The 21,140-nt window shown below is 39.4% G+C and overlaps 1 protein-coding gene across 16 annotated transcripts in view; it reads left to right on the forward strand.

Annotated features, from left to right (window-relative positions):
- The window catches only part of KDM6A (lysine demethylase 6A), a 205,946-nt gene extending 185,101 nt beyond the window's left edge, over positions 1-20,845 (forward strand). For 8 of the 16 annotated variants that reach the window (XM_042973853.1, XM_042973856.1, XM_042973858.1 and 5 more), the window contains 5 exons: positions 1,666-1,853; positions 2,677-2,818; positions 16,303-16,429; positions 19,128-19,315; positions 20,450-20,845. In XM_042973853.1, coding sequence (XP_042829787.1) covers positions 1,666-1,853; positions 2,677-2,818; positions 16,303-16,429; positions 19,128-19,315; positions 20,450-20,702 — 898 coding nt within the window. In that variant the 3' untranslated portion in view covers positions 20,703-20,845. Of the gene's footprint in view, positions 1-1,665; positions 1,854-2,676; positions 2,819-11,281; positions 11,773-16,302; positions 16,430-19,127; positions 19,316-20,449 lie in introns of those variants that run through there. The other 8 variants (XM_042973860.1, XM_042973862.1, XM_042973864.1 and 5 more) reach the window with 2 other exon arrangements.
- The last annotated feature ends 295 nt before the right edge of the window (positions 20,846-21,140 follow it).

A 21,140-nucleotide genomic window follows, 5' to 3' on the forward strand; every position in this document is an offset into this window, starting at 1 on the left:
ATCATGTCTAAAAAGTGTGAACTTGGAGATAATGAAAATATCAAGGTATGATGGGCTAGGTAAATTTAAGCTGCAGAAACAGCACTTGCTACTTCAGCATTTCAGTGTAATTTTGTTTCACAGAAGGATTGTTGCTTTTGATACTGACTGATGTTGACCATGTCTGTAGCTTGTGTTACGACTTTAAACAATATCTGTCTTGAAATAACCATTCACTTGAATATATGATAAAAAGGATGCTTTTTTGAGTAACTTTAATTTTTTGTTTTTTGGGGGGGTGTTTTTTGCTTGCTTTTGGATAGAACGTTTTCTCCAATTTTATGATGGCAACACGTGGGTGAAGTGGGAACAGGATTTGTGTTTGTAATCATATTTTGCTTCATAGGCAAGTTTTTCTGGACTGTATATCTACTTAGCGTTATCACAGACGGTAAGCCAATCCATATCCCTTGCAGTTAGGCTACCATTGGCAGTCTGTTCTAGACTTTGAAGAGCAGCCTTGCATTTTTTTCAAGGAAAAAAATAAGGCAGACATTCCATCTACATCACAGGTTGGTGAGATTTTTCCACAGAGAGCCAGATAATAAATATTTTAGGCTTTACAGGTTATATGGTCTCTGTCACAACTGTGTCACTGCAGTAAATAGACAATCGCACATAATAATATGCCAGTGAATGGGCATGGCTGTGTTCTAGTAAAATTTATATTTACAAAAATAGGTAGGCTGGATTTGGCCCACGGGCCCTGGTTTGCCAGCCCTTGATCTAGACAAAAAATTAAATTTAAACCAATGAGAATAATTTCAAAGTACACTTTATCCTTCGGCGCAGGACATAGAAATACAGTGAAGACTGTTTTCTTAGATCTTAAGGAAAGGAACATTTCCATTCTGCAAGTTTTTCCTTCCCCCAAACATAGCCAATTTAATTTTATAAAATTCTTCTGTAGGAAAAGTTTGCTATATAGTTTAAAAAATACTTCACATTGTATCTTGACAAGGTAGAATAAAAGGCCAGATTTTTAAGTAAAAGCTCGCTGCTAGGGTCCGTAGAGTGTTTCCAAAGTGTATTGGTGGTGGTGGCAGTGATGATGGTTATTTGTGCATGTGTGTGATTGTTCATTTTTTATGCCGTTGGTTTCAGCTGCCTAGTTTTAGGTAAGCAGTCTTCAGAACAGTAGAGGCTGACATCCTGTCCCCCTTTCCTACTTAGGATTCAAAACAGCAGTAGAGACCGTTCTGTTTTCCACCTTCCCTCAGAAATGGAAGTTCCTAATACTTACATGTACCTTCCCTTTACGTTTTAGAGATTTCTTGGTACTCCAGGAAGAAGGGTTCAGTCAGATAGCTTTTAGGGAAAGGAAAGGAAAGGAAAGGGGAAAGGAAAGGAAAGGTTCATGTATGTGTTACTTAAAAGGAGTTTTAGATTTCATTTGGATCTTGGAAAAATCAGCTTGAGGTCGTAGTACTGATCGTTGGAGAAGTTGTCAGTACTTAACTGTAATTTCACTCACTTTTCATAGAGTAGTTCTTCTTCCACGGGCAATTATGTTTCAGTGCAATGCCAAAAGAGCATATTTTAATAACTTTTGACCTTGTTTTCCAGTCTTACTAAGTAGTTTATTAAAGTATTTGATCCATTCGCATTATTTTTTTCTTATTTCAGAAATAATTTGAATTTCCTAATGGGTTCTTGGTGGCCTAACCTTGAAGATCTTTATGAAGCAAATGTTCCAGTGTATAGGTTTATTCAGCGACCTGGAGATTTGGTCTGGATAAATGCAGGCACTGTTCATTGGGTTCAGGCTATTGGCTGGTGCAACAACATTGCTTGGAATGTTGGTCCACTTACAGGTATTTTAAAGAATATGCTAAAAAAAAAAAAACCCAAAACAGTTTAATTTATAAAAGATTGTATCTGATAGGTTTATTTTTTTTTTCTTGGAATATAACTCACTAGAAATTAGAGGAAAAGTTGTATCTCCTTGAGTAGAATTTTTATTTGTAGTACAAGAAATTGAATTCAAGTTAGTAGGTAGAAATCCAAGACCATAGATCTCAGCAAATAATAAATTTACGTCTTTATATACAAGGAAGATATACTTTTCATAATTTTTAGAGTGCTTGATTTTGTTTTATAAAGGAAACCCTTTATGGGAGAAGGCAAAGTAGAGTGGTTATTCATTCTTTGAAATGTTTCTTTTATGTGGTTATATCATATGAATAGCCCTATTATGTCAAAATCTGTTTGAATTATGCCTGCCTTCAGGCAGTAGATACTTCAGATTGAGAATATGGCCTTTGGAGCTAGAACGACCTGGATTAGGACCAGGACCTGGCTCTTGCAACTTTGGGCAAGTTATATAACCTCTCTGGGCCTCAATTTCTTCATCTGTATAATGGGAATAATAAAATTAATAAGGTGATGATAAAGATTAAATGAGATAATGTATAAAAATAGCTCAGCACAATGCCTGGCACATAGTTACAGTAAGCACTCTTTGTGTGTTCCCTACTATTGTTATGACCATAATTATCAAAGAAACATAAAAATTATTTTTGTAATGTTTTGAGGTTTTCAGAATTGGTATTGATGATATCATCTGAGGAGGTGATAATGGTAACTTCATATCTTTTGGTACTTTGGGTTGCTTTATAACTGTTTTTTTTTTCCTAGCCTGCCAGTATAAATTGGCAGTGGAACGGTACGAATGGAACAAATTGCAAAGTGTGAAGTCAATAGTACCCATGGTTCATCTTTCCTGGAATATGGCACGAAATATCAAGGTCTCAGATCCAAAGCTTTTTGAAATGATTAAGTAAGTGCTTTCTAAAACTGCTGTAGTCCCTCTCTTTTTGGGGAGTGTTAACTATTCAGTACTTCCCCCCCCCTCCCATTGAATTCTGTTGACATCACAACAAAATGGTCCAGAAGTCTAGTAAAATGTAATATGAGAATCCACACAGTAAAAGTTTTCTTCCCTTCCAAATAGTCAGGACACTATGGTGCGAAGAGGAATGAAGGCACATGGATGGTTCTAAACCTGTAGATTCACAGACCAGTGCTTCCCCACTACCCTGTGAACCACCTGGTTCCTAGGAGAACTTGAGTTTTAATATCGAAAGACTGCCCTTAGTATCACGGGGAGAGAATGGCATCACAAAATAATTTGCTGGTACAGAAAAATTAGCATTTAATATAGGGATTTAACTAAAACAGCAAGTTTTTAATTGTTTTAATGAGATCATCCTTCTTTAATTGTCCCTTTTCTTAGCTGCTTTAAACACCTAATGCAAGTTGTTTGAATATGTATATCCTAGTAAGCTTCTCATTTATTGTCAGTTTCTGTCCTAGCTATTTTGCAAATATTTTCAGAAGTATTATTTTCAAACAGTGCTATATAGCAGTGTTTCCCTAAACTGTATTTTCTACCACTGCTGACCCTACCCTGGAAAGGTGGGGGATTCTGGTCAAAGAAATACAGAAAAAGATGGATTAGATAAAGTTTTACAAGTCCTTTATTCTTTTATTAGTTTTTGTAAACTGTTGTAGAGACTGTAAGTGCTGGTGTGTTTTGTGAATGGGGAAGGAAGAGGGTTCTATAATGTATTGTATTTCCCAAACTTATTTGTTTGACCAGTATCTTTTAAGGGATTGATCTCAAAAACTCACTTTGGAATACACTGCTTTATACTCACTGATATAAAATAAGTTTTCGTCTTTGTTAAAGTAGTACTTACGTTAAATATTTCTCCTGCAGCTATATTAATTTGGTCACCATATGTTATTTTCAAAATACTGTCATTTAAAAGTAATCCTGCCTTAATAAAATGCTTTCAAACCTAAGTCCAAAATTTCCTTCACACAGAAATAGTGTGGCCAAGGTAACACGCCTCTGGATTATCTTACGATACAGTCCTTTATCACTTGGAGTATTTTATTTAGGCCTGGGCAGAAGTAGTAGGAGAGACACGAGGTAATGAAACCCAAATCATAGCAAGTGATGTACAAATCCTTTTAAAAAGTTGGATCTTGGGGACCGTGTTCTATAAATGTAATTGGTGGTGGGGTGTGAGGACTTGTCTGTCCTTTTATCTCATTATATCTGACAGGAATCAAGGAAAGATCATTGTCATATCCTGTTCTTCCTACCTGGCCCACGTTAATTTAAACATCTCTCACTTCTACTTCTATCATGTCCGTCCCTCCGCCCCCATCATCCTTGCCATCCTTCTGAACTCCTTCCAGTTTATCATTATCCCTCTTAACATTGGAAATGTTGAGTATCCACCCTCGTATCATCTTTGTTTTAAAATTGTGTTGTGTTGAAATTGGATACACACCAATTTGGCTGGTTTCCAACTCAAAATTACCCACGATACGGTTTTTCCTCCTACTTACCTTATTTTTTTTAACCTGAGTGCACTTACATACTCATTTGACTCTCGTTTTACTCTGCGCTACAAAATGTTCAATCATTTGAATCTTGATTGTGTCCCTCGTTATATTAAGAATTCTGCTCCCAGCTTGAGTTGTCATGAGATGTGATTAGCAGGCTCCTTTTGTCATTACACTGATTGTAAATGTTCACCATAAATTCAGACCCCTAAACTTTGCTTCAGAAACGTCCCTCTTAAACCATAGTCGTTCAGCTGTTGCTACAAATGTACTTTTCCCCAGCCAGCATTGTTCGCTTTCTTTCATTTGTACTTTGTTTAATGAATATTCACTGACTACGTTACAAGGCTCTGGGCTAGGCACAGAGGGTATGTGTGTTTGTCCAGCTGTATCAGGTGTAGGTCTTGTCTTGAAGGAAAAATGCATATAAATAAGTAGATTGAACGAAATACGACGACAAGTCCACTGGATTCTTTTCCAGCTCCACGGACTCAGAAAAGTCAGTGTACTCTGGGAAGCAGATAATTCGTGCGAAGGGTAAAGATTTGGAGGCAGGGAGAGGACAGAGGACGGAGGAGTAACACCTAAAGTCAGTTTAAGACCCAACTCTTGCGCCAGCAGAAAGATGCTTCGGTTCATCTACAAAGGAGTACATACCACATGTCCTTCAGTCCAGCATAGTCACATTTTCCTCCCATGAGGGAATAAATCCCTTTTCTTCACTTGAGCACCAGGCAAAATAGTTGGCTTATGTGGAGGGCCTTACTGTACTATTAGGATCATACTCGGCATGGAAAACTGCTTGCTCTGTGAGAGGCTCAGAGGAAGTCCTGCTGCCCAGAGGGCCAGCTCATCTTTTCCCCCTGCTCTCATTCTGTCCCCAACACCTACCTCTTTGGCTCCTCCCTCCCCCGACTTCTTCCAGCCTGGATATTTGCATGATCTTAAACGGATATAGGGCACAACTCTGCTACGTACGTGTTAACAACAGTTGGCGTACATTCGAGCTTGAGGACAAGTGTGTGGCGAATAGTAGAATAAGCTACAGTTGTAAAAGTTCTTGGTGGATTGTGTATTGTGTGCCGATCGCTAAGTCTGTTCTGTTAGCTTTTGGTGGGTTTTTAACTATTAGGATCTAATTTGGGTTTCCTACAGATCTTTCTAGCAGTGAAGTAAATAGAGGAAGTTTTTGCATGGTAAGAGAGAGGAATGAATCACAGGTAGTTTGGGTTTTCAAGTCTGGATCCTAGATGGTTTTAGTAATAATGCCAGCTAATAAGTGAAGTTTGGTGCTTCACTGAGCACTAAGAAGAGTGCTTCCCAGACTGTATCTCAGTTATACCTCAGCATCCCACGGTCACCCAGTTGGTTAGAGCCGAGATTTAAGCCCATAGCTGTCTTGCGTAAAAGCCACTTGTACGTATCTGTGGCACGGGACTTCATTTGGGGGCGGTGGCAAGTTTGAGGAGCCGGTAAAATAGTTGCATAGAGCTGTATAGCGGAAGCTGTAGGAAATGCAGAACTCCAGAGAGCGAAGTTAAAGCTGGCAGACTAGGGAGTCTTCTATCTAGCCGTTTGGTTTTGCCTTGAGAGAAAGAAAAGGGGAGGAGCTGGGGACAGAGCTTAGAGGAATACTTTCATTTAAGAAAAGCGGATAGGTGAACGAACTAAAGGCCAGAGGAGAGCATGGGGAATATATCGTTACAGAAATAGAGGGGGTCGTTTTCCACAGGCTCGTCGTTGCTGTAAAACTGTACCCACATCATTGCTTTGGTCCTCAAGCCTGGTATCGGTTTGTCCTGGCCTGTGAGCTGTACCAATTCTTAAGGAATGGTTCTCTCTTGGCATTCCTTTCCTCTGCCTGGAGTCGTTTTCTTCATCTCCTGTTTACTCCACCATCCATAGCACTTGGCTTTTTCTACCTTTGATATGCCCCAGTCACTTCTCTTGCTGCGCTCCCCAGTGACCAACTGATCCGAGCATGCAGAGGCACACGCACGAGCTCATTCTTTCTTTAAAATCCCCATTTGTACCTCAGATCCGACCCCCACTTACTTCGTCAGCTCTTGTTCCCACCGATGCCGTCCGATGAGTGCTTGAATTTTCCATTTTATTTTTACTACTCTCTTTCACATTTTGAAGCCTCTAATCTGAACCGCAATGTTTACACCTCCCCCCTTTCTTCTCCTTGTTTGAATTCTCTTTTGGTAAACGATCCATTCCGTACACATTGAACCTGTGACTTGTAGCCTGTTTTAAAAGAAAAAAAGTATCTGCTCCATGTAAGAAGTGGATTGGAGCTTAACTTCCTCCCTGAATTAATTGTTTTTGGTTCTTAAATACTGTGAATCAACACTGTGACTTTTCTGTTTTAGGTCTTCGTAGCTAAGTTGTAATCAAAAAGAATGTAAGCAAAATTTGCCTTGTGCCTTCACATCTCCTCACCCGTTCAGCTCTACCCAGTTCTTTTCGTGCCTTCATATTTGTTTGATATTTGTCGTGAACTGAGTTGGTGCTGTGGTATCGTGCTTGGGGAGAAAGGGATTTGATGACTTCTCAGGCCGCTTATAATAAATGGGGAAATAGTCAATACGTTCAAATACGTGATCTTTGCTTGTGAAGATACTGCTTAAAAAAGTGAGGGAGCACAGAGCAAGGCACTTCTGAGAGAGGGGTACATTTAGGAAGGGCCCCACAGAAGTAGCAGGACTGCAGCTCCATGGTCCTTTATCCTAAACCCCTTCGGCCAAATGTAGCTCGGTATTCAGAATTCCTTGGGTTTAGAACAGTAATACAAGGCGCATGTGATCTGTTTTGTCCTTCGAGTAGGGTCTGTGACGTTATCCTGAAACCAAACACATTAGTATTTCTGCAGTAAATCTTACAGTCACTCTGATGAGCTAAGTGAAAACTATTTTATAGCCTCAAGTCAAGTTTTGACAGCAAATGAGTTTACGTAAAATTTATGAAAAATTGGCAGTAGTATAAGAGGTTGAAAGTGTGTTTGCACCAAGGGATTTAATAGTGGGAGAATGGTGCTATCTCCTGTTGTCACCTGCTAATTCCTTGATACCATTTTGAGAATGAATTACCTGTAGTTGCTTAAACAAGTCAGCGTTATTCTTGGTGTTTTTTTTTTTTTCTTTGCACTTTCCAAGTTCAAGTTGGGTCCTTTAGAGTCCTCCAGTTCCATAAAGTACTTTATCTGAGTAAGTCATGTAGCAATCTCTTTCAATTTCTACATCCTAGCTGTTTAACTAAAATACTCTAATCTTCATGCTCTGCTTCACATTCTCCCAAATACCTCCTACGTTGTTGGCATGGTCAAAAGACTGTTCATCATCTTGATTACTTCTTTCATTTCATAATGCAGTGAACTTGACTCGTAAAGTTAACAGCCTAACTCCTTAGAAAAATGGCAGTGGAAGCTCAGTATGTAACTCTCTCTTTTGATTTCCTTCAACTGTTTAAATGAACATAAAAACTTCTTTCCACATACCCCATACATCATAAGCAAACTTAGTTTCTCCTTCTTGAGACCAAACTTTTAAATGTCTTTTCGGGTCTGAGCCCTACTTCTTCACATCAGCTGAAGAGTATGGATTTAAACTTTTGTTGCGAAAAATTTCAGGTAGACTTCACATTGGCAACGGCTGCTAAAATCTTTTGAATGATGATCATATTTGCATATTAGATCAGTTGGCGGCAAGATGAAGCATAAAATGGAGCACAGAAGATTTAGAGGAATAAATGAGAATAGTCGCTGCAGTTCAGACAAGAGGAGAGACCAAGGTTTGAGGGTAAAATAGATGACACTTGGTGACAGACTGGGTGTGGAGGCGGGTGCTCCCGGGGCATTGCCTTGGGCCGGGCAGCGGGACTTTCGTGCAGTTGATGAAGCTAGGGATCAAGGAAGAAGAGAGGAACCTAGTTAGGTGTGGGTTGGGATTACCAGCTTGGTGGGCTTTAGACATGCAGAACGTCAGTTCCTCGCATGATGTTTTAGTGGGAGTCTCTGTCAGGTCACCAGATGGCTAGAGGGCTCTACTGCTTAGAGAAGGAGTCTGAGGTACACATTTATGGCTTTCAGCCAGCTGACGGGGACTCCCTCCTAAGGGGTACAAGTTAAATTTTCTGAACCATTAGCTATTTTTAAAGTAGAACAGTGCCCACACAAAGAAATGAAAGGAGAAAGACTGTAAACCTGAGGCCGCTTACCGATCGTTTCCTTTAATTCATGGAACTGTGACGAGCTTTCCAGTGTGATATCTTGTTCTTCTGTAAAATACGTCGTATTTGCTTATAACGCATTGCTGCACACCCCCGCTCCCGAACTGGTTTCTACTTTTTCCTCCAACTTTTTATTTTGTAATTTTTAAAATCTGCCAAACAAGTTGAAAGAAGAGTACAGTGAATACCTGATCTAACCTCATCTGGAGTCATCAGATAAGTTTTTGCTACATTCACTTAGCAGTCTCTGTATACACACGCATGGCACAGAGTTTTTTGGCTGAGCCATACGAAAAAGTAATTTGCAGACATTATGATACGACCCCAAATGCTTCAATCTGCATCTTTTAAGAATAAGGATATTCTCGTGTAACCACAGTACTGTTCAACATATTTAAGATGTGAAATTCAATAGTAATTAGCTAATAGTCTACATTCGATATTCTCCCAACTACCCAAAAATGTCTTTTTGTAGCTCTTAAATCTCTCCACCCCACCAGCCCCTATGCTGACACTGAATTCAGTATGCAGACATTGTGTCTTCGGTCTCTTTTAAATCTACAAGTCAAGTCTTTTTATGTGATTTTTTTTTTTTTTTTTTTTTTTTTTGAAGAGGGCAGACTTTTGTGTTACACAGAGTTCCATGTTGTGAATTTGCTTTCTCATAATTTTATTTGGGTTGTACATTTTTGAGAACTATTGACAGCATTTACTTTTAGTAAACCCCTTTCCCACTCCAGTGTAAAACTATGTCATAGGTGGTCTCCTTAGTGGGTCTTGCATGAATGAGGTTTTACTTTAACACCTAAAATCGAAGGTGGGGAGATTATTGCTGCTGTTTATCCATCTTCATCAGAATATACAGTTTTTACCCTTTGGTTTTAATTTTAAAACTGGTTGGGAGCTAAGAGAAACGTTCTTTGAAAATTCATAATTCCCATTTTTCAGATATTTGAGATACATTGCCGTGGCCTGCATTTTCTCCCTGCGTAGTGCTGAGGCTCTTCTTAACGTCACTTTCATAAGACTCGTATATTCATTATGTTTTAGCATTGAAGTATTCCTTTTAACAGGACCCTTGAAAAGGAATCAAATGATAGTGTAGCAAGTGAGCTCTGGAGCCGGTACTGATGAGATTTCCCTGTAGATTAACAGGCTTTCAGAGCAGTAGATTCTCTCAGATGCAGTTGAATGGTTTAATCTCAGTAGAGAAGGCCAATTCCAACAAATACAGCTTAAATTGCTGCAATCATGTTAGGCTGTTAGCAGGTTAATGTAATGATCGTATGTTTCTGACACATTGGAAACTCTGGTTTCGCCACCTCCTACTAGTTAGTTCCCCTGAAACCGCTGTGATGATAAGTAGTTTAGTACATTTTCAGATGTCAAAAACAGAATGCCAGATACCGCGTTTTCCTCTGAAAAGTTCAATATTAGGAAGTCTCAGATTTGGGAGGAGCATATCAGGCAGTGTGCAAAGGAGTAGAAGGCTAATTTTCCCAATATACAGTCTCTTGTCAACCTCCCCGTAATCTGCTAGGTGATTATACCTTCTAAAAATGCGAATAACTTATAAGCCAATACTTGAAAATAAATTGTCTAAAATTTCAATAGTACCAAGTCCATTAAAAACCACCCCCACAAACTTAAGTTCTTGTCATATCATTCTGTCATTCTTTTGACCACTTACAAAGCACTGTTTTTATATTTCTGTTTTCAAACGTACCATTTTATATGCACAATATTAATGCTTTATGTGCTTTCTCTGAGCCTTTTGTGTATATGTGATCATTATATGTTCGTTATTTGCCTTTCCTGTGTAATTTTCCAAAGTCTTAGATTCTGTGCTATTTAATACCTCAGGGAAATATTCCAGGCAGGGCAGCTCTGTGTAGTTGTTTGGAGTCCAACCTGCCTTCAAATCTCACCTTCTCCATTTATTGGCGGTGGGGGGAATGGGCAAATTACCAAACCCTACTGGTCTTTGTTTCCTTTTCTGAACAATGGGAATAAGAATTTTGTCTTTCTAATATAACGTCCACAAGTATTATGTGGGTCTTAGCACAGAGTAAGCGCCCAGCAAATGGTAGCTGTAGTTCCAGTTATTAATATCAGTGATAGAAACCCCCATCACCTTCCGGTTTTCAGGTAATATTCATGGACCCAGTGCAGTGGTTCTCAAATGTGGGTAGTTTTGCCTCCTCCTGCCCCCTTCCTCAGGGAACATGAGGGCAATGTCCTGATTTGAATGGGACGGGTACTACGGGTATTTTGTGGCTAGAAGCTAGGGATACTGCTAAACATCCTACAGTGCACAGGACAGCCCCTCACAGCAAAGAATTATCCAGCCCAAAATGACAGTAATGCCCAGATTGAGAAATCCTGACCTAATGGGATCTCGACCAAATACTTGTAAATAATCTGTTTTGTGTTCTTTTTGGTATAATTATTGCACTTTTGGTTGGCACTCATTGCACCGTTTTTTCAAATTAAATAACTTCGGTTTATTCATGATACAATCATTTCAACACGGTTTAAGGATTTGACGTGTCAAATTTAAATACCACTAACTGCCAGGCACTAATGTAAGCACTTTATCTAACATATGTAATTGTCACAATAGCACTGTAAGTTAGGTGTCATCTTTTTGCAGGAAGGAAACTGACGCATGGAGGATAAGAAGTATGTGTGGAGCTGGGATTTGAACCCAGGCAGTCTAGCTCTAGAATGTTCTCTTATCTGCACTGCAGTTTTCTGTCTATGGTCTTACGGTAAACATGTCATTTGTGAAGTTGGTATCATACCAAGGCCTGTTGAAAAATAATGCTACAAGTTTTCGACATTGTTTCCCATCTCACCGCTTAAGAAGTAAGAGGTTTGCACTGGTTCTTACTTGCCTGATCATAAAAATCATCTGAGACTCTTACTAACTAGGTCTCTAGTCTCTGTTCTTAACAAGTAAATTCAGAGCTGTATGGGAAGAACCCTGGGAATCTCTTTCACAGTGGCCTAGATGAATCCTCTGATCAGGCAAGTCCCTAACATCCTAGACTAGATTAGATCGCTTAAAACTAACAGTATTCTTGGGGCGCCTGGGTGGCGCAGTCGGTTAAGCGTCCGACTTCAGCCAGGTCACAATCTCGCGGTCTGTGAGTTCGAGCCCCGCGTCAGGCTCTGGGCTGATGGCTCGGAGCCTGGAGCCTGTTTCTGATTCTGTGTCTCCCTCTCTCTCTGCCCCTCCCCCGTTCATGCTCTGTCTCTCTCTGTCCCAAAAATAAATAAAAAAAAAAAAGTTGAGAAAAAAAAATTAAAAAAAAAAAAAAAAAAACTAACAGTATTCTTGTTTCCCCCTTTCGTTTGCACATATTATGGATTATTACCCTATCTACGTGATAGAAACTTCATCACAAGCACAGAGGTTTTGAGTTGAGTACACGTTACAGCAAACTGTTCAGTATTAGCTCCCTTTTCCCTTTGATTCCCATTTTTAAATGGATAAATGAGGTGTAGTCCAACTCTTTGGTAATCGCCAGTTGGCCTGATAATTGGATAAGAGGGGCTAGCCATGAAGACCAGTCCATTGTGCCTGTAGATCCTGGTGTCCTTGTCCTGGGGCTGGGTCTTCTAAAGCACCATTGTGTAAAACATTACAGTTGCTTTGTGAGAACACTGAATAAACAAAATCCAAAAACTCTAAAACTCTGCATCCTCATGGTTAACATTTGCTTTCATGCTTGATTTTCCATCCAAGAGTTTAAAATTCTTAAGATACCCATTTTATCATTGACTGAGACCTTGATTTTCCGCCATGTGGTTGGTTCAAATGAAACTGTTCGATGTCTTCCTGACATTCAGACACTCCCTGTTGTCCTAGAGGAATGTTCCCCTGGAGTGACAGGTGGCAGGTATGTTTCAAAGGCTCACATGTTGGCTCAGTTTGCCTGCGTGGCTCTTTTCAGGAAGATTGGTCAAGGCGAGGCACCACTTGGTGTACTTTAATTTTGTGCACCACCTACTTCTTAGTGGCTAAGATTGTTACCGTAAAGATTTAGAAAGTGTCACGCCAAGTTAACCCATCCATGTTTCATCTGATATTTGGGAACTTACTTTGGCAACTTGGTCAGGTTGCCCCCAGAATGTCTGAGTAGTTCCCAGTGTCGTCTTAACTTCAACATTACGTAACGTCACTATGGCTTTGTTCCTTTATTTTCCTGTCCCCAGAAATCCCATCCCAAGATTAAAATCTTGTAAGAACAGTTATTTGTTCCCTAAATAATCCCCATACTAGCTTTGTTCATGGCATTCCCTCTGCCTAGAAGATCCTTTCCTCCCACCTCTCCTTGCTCACATTTAAATTGACAACTTCTTTATGGAAACTGCTGTGATTTCCCATCCCCCCTCAACTGAAGATGAGCTTCTCCTTCCTTCTAGCATTCGTGGCATACTTTTGTCTATTTATCTTTTGCCCAGTGTGTTGATTATGATTATATTGTACATTATCGTTTGTCCTTACATTTGTCTTGAGTTTTCTTATTCTGGTATTTCAAGTATATTTGTATTTCTAGGCCCTTTGTAACATGGTTCTCTAAAAGTTCATCCCTCTTGTGGGTCCATCTTTGTAGATGGCTTTTTGGGGTGGATTAGATTCTACTGTGTAACCTCAAATACAACAAGCCCTCACTCAGCCTCTTCCTTGTGGTTTTCTTCCAGGCTAGAGCTGTCTTTAATATCCCCTGCCTTTTTGTGTAGTCTTTCATCCAGACAGCTAAAAACAGGGCTTGGGTCCTGACACCAGACTGATCTTAAAAGTCAAAGAATTCCCTGCTTCTCTAGCTCCTGAAATCATTTCTGATCCTGTTCCTAAAATGCATCTGTTAAAAACAGCATCTTCTGTCTTCTACATTTTTACACTTTTTGCTAGTGCTGTATTTCGCTTTTAACAAGTTGCATTCTTCATTGCTGTAAGATAAATTTATTAAAACTCATCAAAAGGGAAGTGAAGAGGAAACGACAACAGTGATTTTGATTCTTACTTTTTAAGCTCTTCGATACACTCAAATGTTGTCTTCATATGAAATCAGAGTCTGTGATTAACCAAAACAGAACAGGTGACTGTTAAGTCTTGAATATTAGATCTTTCTAGGAATCCTTTCCCCAAATGTTTTTATTTTCTATGGATTTTTCCCTACCCTTCAGTTGAATCACATCCTTTCTCTAGGACCTGCTCATTGCTGTGGACTCCAGAAGAGCCTCTGTTTCTCTCAATTCTCCTTCTGTTTCAACTGCTACCTTTTGAAAATGGGAAGAAACAAAAACTTTGAAGGAAAAGACCTAAGGACAAGGGGGGGAAGCCACAATTTGGTGATTCGTTGTCAGATCGCATTAGTTGAATTGACGGTTTTCTAGTCTCCCAAAATAAAAATTCTGGAGCTGTGATTCCAGAAGCAGAATACTCATGCCTTAGTATTTACTCCTAATAACCCTAGCTCTAACCCTTCATTGTTTGCAGGAAAAAAAATACATACTAATCGCCTTTTTCTGGGTGAAACTACCCGATGAGCCATAAATTATAAACTGTAGTCTACCAAAGAGGTCTGTAGCATTGGAGGTTAAAGTTCATTCGCTGAGTAGAGTGGAGTAGTACTCCACAGAAGCCAGGCTGTGTGTTTGAAAAACAAAAACTTAAATTTGCTGAGCTTTTAAGAATGTCATGTTCAAAAGAGAAGACGGGGGGAGCAGGCAGGTAGAAAGACAGGAAGAGAGACCAGCAAGAAGAGAGTACAGTGTGAGATAGCGGAGGCTGGAGGTTTTGTTTTTACAAACCCCTAGCCCAACCATTTCAAAATAAGCTTTATGACATCACACAAATTTTGCTTCTCTGAACCCTAGTTTGCTCATTCGTAAGATGGAGATGTGCCTCTTGCACAGGGTTACGTGGCATAACATGTCTCAAGTCCCTAATACCATGCTTCCTGTTTCTTACGTTTTATTATTTATGTCCTTTATTGTATTATTACTTTTGTTTGTTCTCTCACACAAGAGCGTAGCGGAGTCTGCAAATCTTCTAAAGGTATCGGCAAAGTTTTAGGCGTTACTTTCCTGTGAAAGAGACCTTATTTTGAGGCCCTGCTTGGAAAACTTGTTCAGTAAGCTCAGTGGCATCAGGGGCGAATTGTATGTGACACGGAGAGGTTAAAAAGGGAGGAGCAGGTACTGTTCAAGAGCTGGTGGCACAGTCTGGAATTACATGCCCTCTCTTTTTGCCCTGATCTGACTTTTTACTTGCTACCTCCCCTGACACCTCTTTCCTGCCCCTTCCACACACAGCTGCCCTACCTTTGACCTGCAACCAGAATCTAAAGCTTACTTGGTTTCTACGTAAGTTAAACACAACAATTGCCGGAGCCAAACTAAGAGTGAAATTCTTTGAATATGAAACTGAAAGGATCTGCCTTACAACTGTAAAGCTGCTGTTGTTGTATATTTGTTAAATAAATTAACACATATTTTTAGTCATCTTTTTTACCTTGGTTTGAATTTACATGGGTTCTGATGAGTAACAATGCTATGACCTTGTAACTTAGGAAATAGAAAGGAAATGTAAATTAAGAGAAATTAAATATGCTATTATGATACTTTAAATTTCACTTAAGTAATCATGTTTATTGAGCACCTACTATATGCCAGGCACTGTCCTAGGCAGTGAATAAAGTAGGCAGGAACTTTGCTTTCAAACAGTACTCAGTTGCTAAACCCATTTCCTTTTCTTTAGGGCATTTTCATTGTCTCTGAATTTGAGAGCTGAAAAGTACCTCAGAGATCTTCTAGTCCAGCCTCTTGCAAATGGAGAACCTGAGCCAGTAATTCACAGGAGAGTTAAGAGAATTTAGCAGACAATTCCAAGTAATGACAGCAAACTGTAGGGAAACCAGCACAAATTGAGGATTCACTGTATCGTTAGTATCATGAGTGTAGAAAAGTTATAAATTACTACAAGAAGAGTTCACTCGTGGTAGTGTAAATGAAAGATTCCACTATATTATCCTCAAGTTAAAATCAAGTAATGTCTTTTTTTCTTCTTTAGCACTGTAGAGAAACCAATTTTGTATCGTGTAGTGCCTAAATCTATAAATGGTTTTCTGTGTATAGACTCAGAAGTTTCAGAAGCAGTTACGCAGACGATGCTGTTTACGAGTGTCCAGGTAGTAGTGGTAGAAATAATGTGCCTTCCTGCCTTAATAGAATCATAGCAGTTCATATCTGGAATTTATACCCCTTAGGTCAAGGGTGAGGACATTGACTCCCAAAGAGGTTAATTGACTTGCCCAAATAAGAGCCAAAACTAGCAACTTCTATTTAAGCAAGGAGTCAGGGTTGTTTTTTTTGTTTGTTTGTTTGTTTGTTTGTTTTTGTTTTTTATATTAAGGTCACTATATTTTGATATTCAGATACCCATTTTCATCTTTAAATGATCTAATATTGTCATCAGACTTGCTGAGCGTTGGCCTTATTTTTTTTTTAATTAAGACACTATCTGAGAAATTTACAAAAGATAAAGTCACAGATATTACAACCTGGTCTCTTGGCATTTCTATATTTCTGGTAGTTCATCTCTTATGCTAAAAACATCCAGTCCTCTGTTGCTGGTCATAAATAATTTTTCCCCCATAATAGGTATTGTCTTCTGAGAACTCTGAAGCAGTGTCAGACATTGAGGGAAGCTCTCATTGCTGCAGGAAAAGAGATTATATGGCATGGGCGGACAAAAGAAGAGCCTGCACATTACTGTAGCATTTGTGAGGTAAGTAACCGATGTTATCCACAGTTGTTTTGTAAAGCCTCTTACCTCTCTACTTTCGGTTTCTCTCGAGTGACTTTTCTTTAAAATGTACGTATACCCATATGTCCTGCAGCTTACTGAATTTGACATTGTGTTCAATCTTGTTATTTTATAAAGCCTCTTACCTCCCTACTTTTGGATTCTCTTTAGTTACTTTTATTTGAAATGTGTTTATGCTCTTCTGTCCTGCAGCTTCCTGCAATTGACATTGTGTTCAGGCTTGTTATTTTCTTGTTACTTAGCTATTTTATTAAACTTGAATCTCAGGACATACTGTTTTGGTAACAATGAATTAATTCTAAAAGTAATCTACTACAGTGTCCTCTGTCTGAGGGATATTTTAACAAATGATGATCATCAAGAAGTTTAGTCTTGAGATTTTAAACTGGGAATAATCCAGATGTATGCAGAAGACAGGAAAGTGGATGTAGCTTGGTACAGCTCCGGGCAGATCACTGTTCGCTCTAGTGTGATTCCTAAGACATTGGTCAATCTCCTGTGGCCAAGGCTGGCAAGAGAAGCAGAAACCAATATTAATGTGGTACCTGTTCTGAAGGAGCTTACATTCTACTCGGAGAAGACCAGTTATAAACAACTAATTGTACATGAGCCTGTGGTGAATGTGAGGTTGGTCTTACTGACTTACGATAACACTGAGGGGGAGGGTGACCTAATTTTCCCTCCTGGTATCGGTATAAGAGTTCACAAAAGTATTAAAGTTTGAGTCCATCCTTCAAGGATGAGTGAGTATGACTTCGGTGGGCTAAAAAATGGTGAGAATTAGAGGTAGAGTGAATGTTATTATGAGGCCCACGACTTGGGAAATGGAATGGCTTATTCAGAAAAGGGTTAAGTCGTCCAGTGTGGCTGGCACACAGGCAGTGCAAATTCTACTTAAGAGTCTAGGTGGTAGGAAGCTTTGCTGAGCATCAGCAACGGTGGGTATGTGTTTCAAAGAGAAATGTGATTGGAGAGAATGGAGATAGGAAGCTATGTTACAGGGGTCTTAATTAAGAGTTGTTATCCTAAGGCCTTCCCTAGATTGTAGTGCGAATATTAAAGAAGGAGAGGAATTCAAGAATATTTAGAGAGTAAAATCCACAAGACAACTCATCAAATGGCCGAAGTGAGGGACAGGTTGAAGAATGCTTACAAATTTTCTAGTTCGGATCATGAGGTTCACGTTGTTGTTCATTGATAGTAATGGTAAAATGGTGGGTGAATACTGAGATTTTAGTGAACACACTGTTCAAAGAAGACATGAGGTCATGAGTGTATTTTCATTGAATAAATTCATTGAATTTGATTGTATAAATTCAAGGATTTGCCAAAGCCAAGGATATTAGTGATCCATTTCAAACCTTGAAATTCTGTATTCTGACACTGACGTTTATTTGAAATGGTTGAATCCATCAGCTATTCTGATGTTGTATAACTGGCCAAAGTTAAATCTTTGGGAGATCATGGGCACCCGGGTGGCTCAGTTAAGCATCCGGCTCTTGATTTCGGTTCAGGTCCTGATCTCAGAGTCATGAGTTCGAGCCCCACATCAGGCTATGCACTGGGCGTGGAGCCTGCTTAAGAGTCTCAATCTTCCCCTCCCTCTACTTCTCTCCCACTCGCTTGCTCATGCTCTCTCTCAAAAGTCTTTGGGAGATCAGATAGGTGTGTTATGCCTCAAAAAAAAAAAAAAAAAAGTGTATACGCTTTTCAGAATTTGAGAATGACTCCTATCCCTAACTGTTCTTTCTTATCCCCCCTGAACCTTAGCAATTCATCAGTCTTTCTGTAAAAGTTAGAGGTTATTATTTCTAAAATCATCCGATACTCATGAGCACACTTTTTGCTTGTACTCCTGTTCCCTCACATGAGGCTTATAACTGAATACTCCCCGTCACTGACCTCTTCAGTTTCCTCATCTGTAAAATCAGATTATATTTATTCACCACGTAGGTTTTGAGGTTTGTGTGAGCAGTGTGGTATGTTCTGGAGGTACAAAAGTGAGTAAAGCATAGTCTTCATCTGAGGAGCTCAGTCTGTGGGAGAAGACAGTACTCCGTGATGAGTACCGACAAGTAAATGGAAAATAACAATCACTTTCTTCTGGTTGTATGCCAGTGTTTTGGATTCAAAACAAAAATAGGCTGACCTTGATCAGCCTTTGAACTAGGCTTTTGCCAGTGGTTGTAACGAGTGTGTCATTCTCTGAGATCGTTCCCCTACATGTGCAGTGCCACCCATGTCTTTGGGTTTGGTGCAGAATATACCTGGCTCTCTTAAAGATTCTCAGACATGACCATGTTTGTCTTAGTACCTACTCTTTTTTTTATTTAACGTTTATTTATTTTTGAGAGAGGAAGAGCGTGCAAGCAGGGGAAGGGCAGAGAGAGAGACAGAGAATCCAAAGCAGGCTCAGGCTCTGAGCTGTCAGCACAGAGCCCAATGCGGGGCTCCAACCCACGGACCGCGAGATCATGACCTGAGCCGAAGTTGGGTGCCTAACCGACTGAGCCACCCAGGCGCCCCTTAGTACCTACTCTTAACCAGAGATCACTGTCCACAATTCCACGTAAAGCAGAATTCTGTGGTTATACCAAAACAGTACAATAAATAAATACCATGATCTCCACTGAATGCTTTTTCTCTTGCATAAAAATAGGTGGAGGTTTTTGATCTGCTCTTTGTCACTAATGAGAGCAATTCTCGAAAGACCTACATAGTGCATTGCCAAGATTGTGCACGAAAAACCAGCGGAAACCTGGAAAATTTTGTGGTGCTAGAACAGTATAAAATGGAGGACCTGATGCAAGTCTATGACCAATTTACATTAGTAAGTGAAATGAACATGTGAGTACATACTTAGCTGGATAGGGAAGCGGCAGTGTTTGTTCTGCCACCTGAAAAGTAGGAGGTAATGGAATATTTAAATTTTCCTTTTGCTTGTTGGATACTGCATGAGGAAACAGTCATATCATTCCTTCCAAGTATTTATTCCTATGAACTTGGCGTATTTCATTTTCACTTTTCTTCCTGGGTGAGTCCAAGGCTGAATAATGTCACAGTAATGACATTTTAAAATCTTTCTGTGCTTTTAGAACACTGTCATAGCCTTTGTGTCATTTGATTTCGGTTGATAAAATGTGTACATAGGTTATTAGTGTCCACAAAATGAATCCGTAAGTGTGGTCTTAAATAGACTTGGGCTTTTACAGCTAATTATATTTATTTAAAGTTTTGTCGTTACCAGAACTATTAACCTCCTGGGAATATTTGATGGAGCTTAACTTCCTGGTACGTTACATAACCTTATGAAATTCAAGTATACTTACAAGTTTTACACAGTTTTTAATGTTAACCGGCAGATGCTTAGGGGGAAGCTTTTTACTCTAGCGTATCAATAGTTTCATGAATAGAAACACAGATATAATTTACGAATTGTTGACTTCCTCCAGTACTTTTCTCTTAGTGAGAAAAGTTTGATCAGTGATCAGAAACTGAATTACTGAAATGTAGCTCCCATTTTCACTTAAATGGTCTTCAAGATCGCTTGAAGAAGAAGACAATGGTCTGGAATTATGTTCAGCAAAATACATGATCTCGTTGAGACAGGTTCTGAAGCGAGCCACTGATGAAATTATAATCCGTGAAATCATTTTCCACAAGCCTTTTTTGTTTTGTTTGTTTGGAAGCAGTCTAAAATACGGGCATCCTAATAACTTATCCTAAGAGGTTTTGACCGATTGGCGAAGTACAGAAAAAGGTGGGTGCGCTGAGTAGAGCAGTGGTCTCAAACCCTTAGGAAAATTGCCCAGGTGGGAGAAAGGTAAGGGAAGTTATTCTTTGACATTGTGTAGCAGGCCCTTGAACTTTCTTGAGAACCCTTACTTCGCCTACCTTCAGAGGCCGACTGTGCCTGTAGCCTTGAGCTAGGGAACACCGTTAACAGTGCGAATACCAAAGTAACGTCCCTTTTATTTTCAGGCTCCTCCATTACCATCCTCCTCATCTTGATAGTGTTCCATGGACGTTACATGAGACCTTTTCTGCTATTCAGGAAGTAACTCAGTTCTGCACCACTGGTTTTTGTAGCTATCTCGTAAGGCTGCTGGCTGAAAACTGTGTCTATGCAACCTTCCCAGTGCGGAGTGTCACCCAACTGGACAGGGGAGAGCACTGCTCCTACTCCGGGACTCTCCTGAAGCTGATCAGCTGTACTTCAGAGAAAAAAGAATAATAAATTCCATGTTTTGTATATATCTGACAAAACTGGCAAAATCATACAGACTACTGACTTGAAAACGACCTCTTTTATATTTCTCTATTTCTGGGCTGACGAATTGGTTTTCATCTATCTTTTCCCCTTCAGAATTTTCCTTGGAAAAAAAAAAAAAAATAACTAGCCTAGCTGGTCATTTCTTTGTAAGGTAGTTAGCAATTTTAAGTCTTTCTTTGGTCAACTTTTTTTTAATGTGAAAAGTTAGGTAAGGAACTTTTTTACTGCTTTTATGTTTTTTCTGTCTTGTTTTGAAACCATGACGGTTATTACACTTTTGGTTCCTAAATAAAAATGTTTAAAAAATTAACAGCCAAGTCACAAAGATAATGGATTGCACATAGACTAAGGAATAAACTTCAGATTTGTGATTTTTGTTTCTAATCTTGATGTAAATTT

The sequence above is a fragment of the Panthera tigris genome, chromosome X, assembly GCF_018350195.1.
Source record: "Panthera tigris isolate Pti1 chromosome X, P.tigris_Pti1_mat1.1, whole genome shotgun sequence".
Taxonomy (NCBI): domain Eukaryota; kingdom Metazoa; phylum Chordata; class Mammalia; order Carnivora; family Felidae; genus Panthera; species Panthera tigris.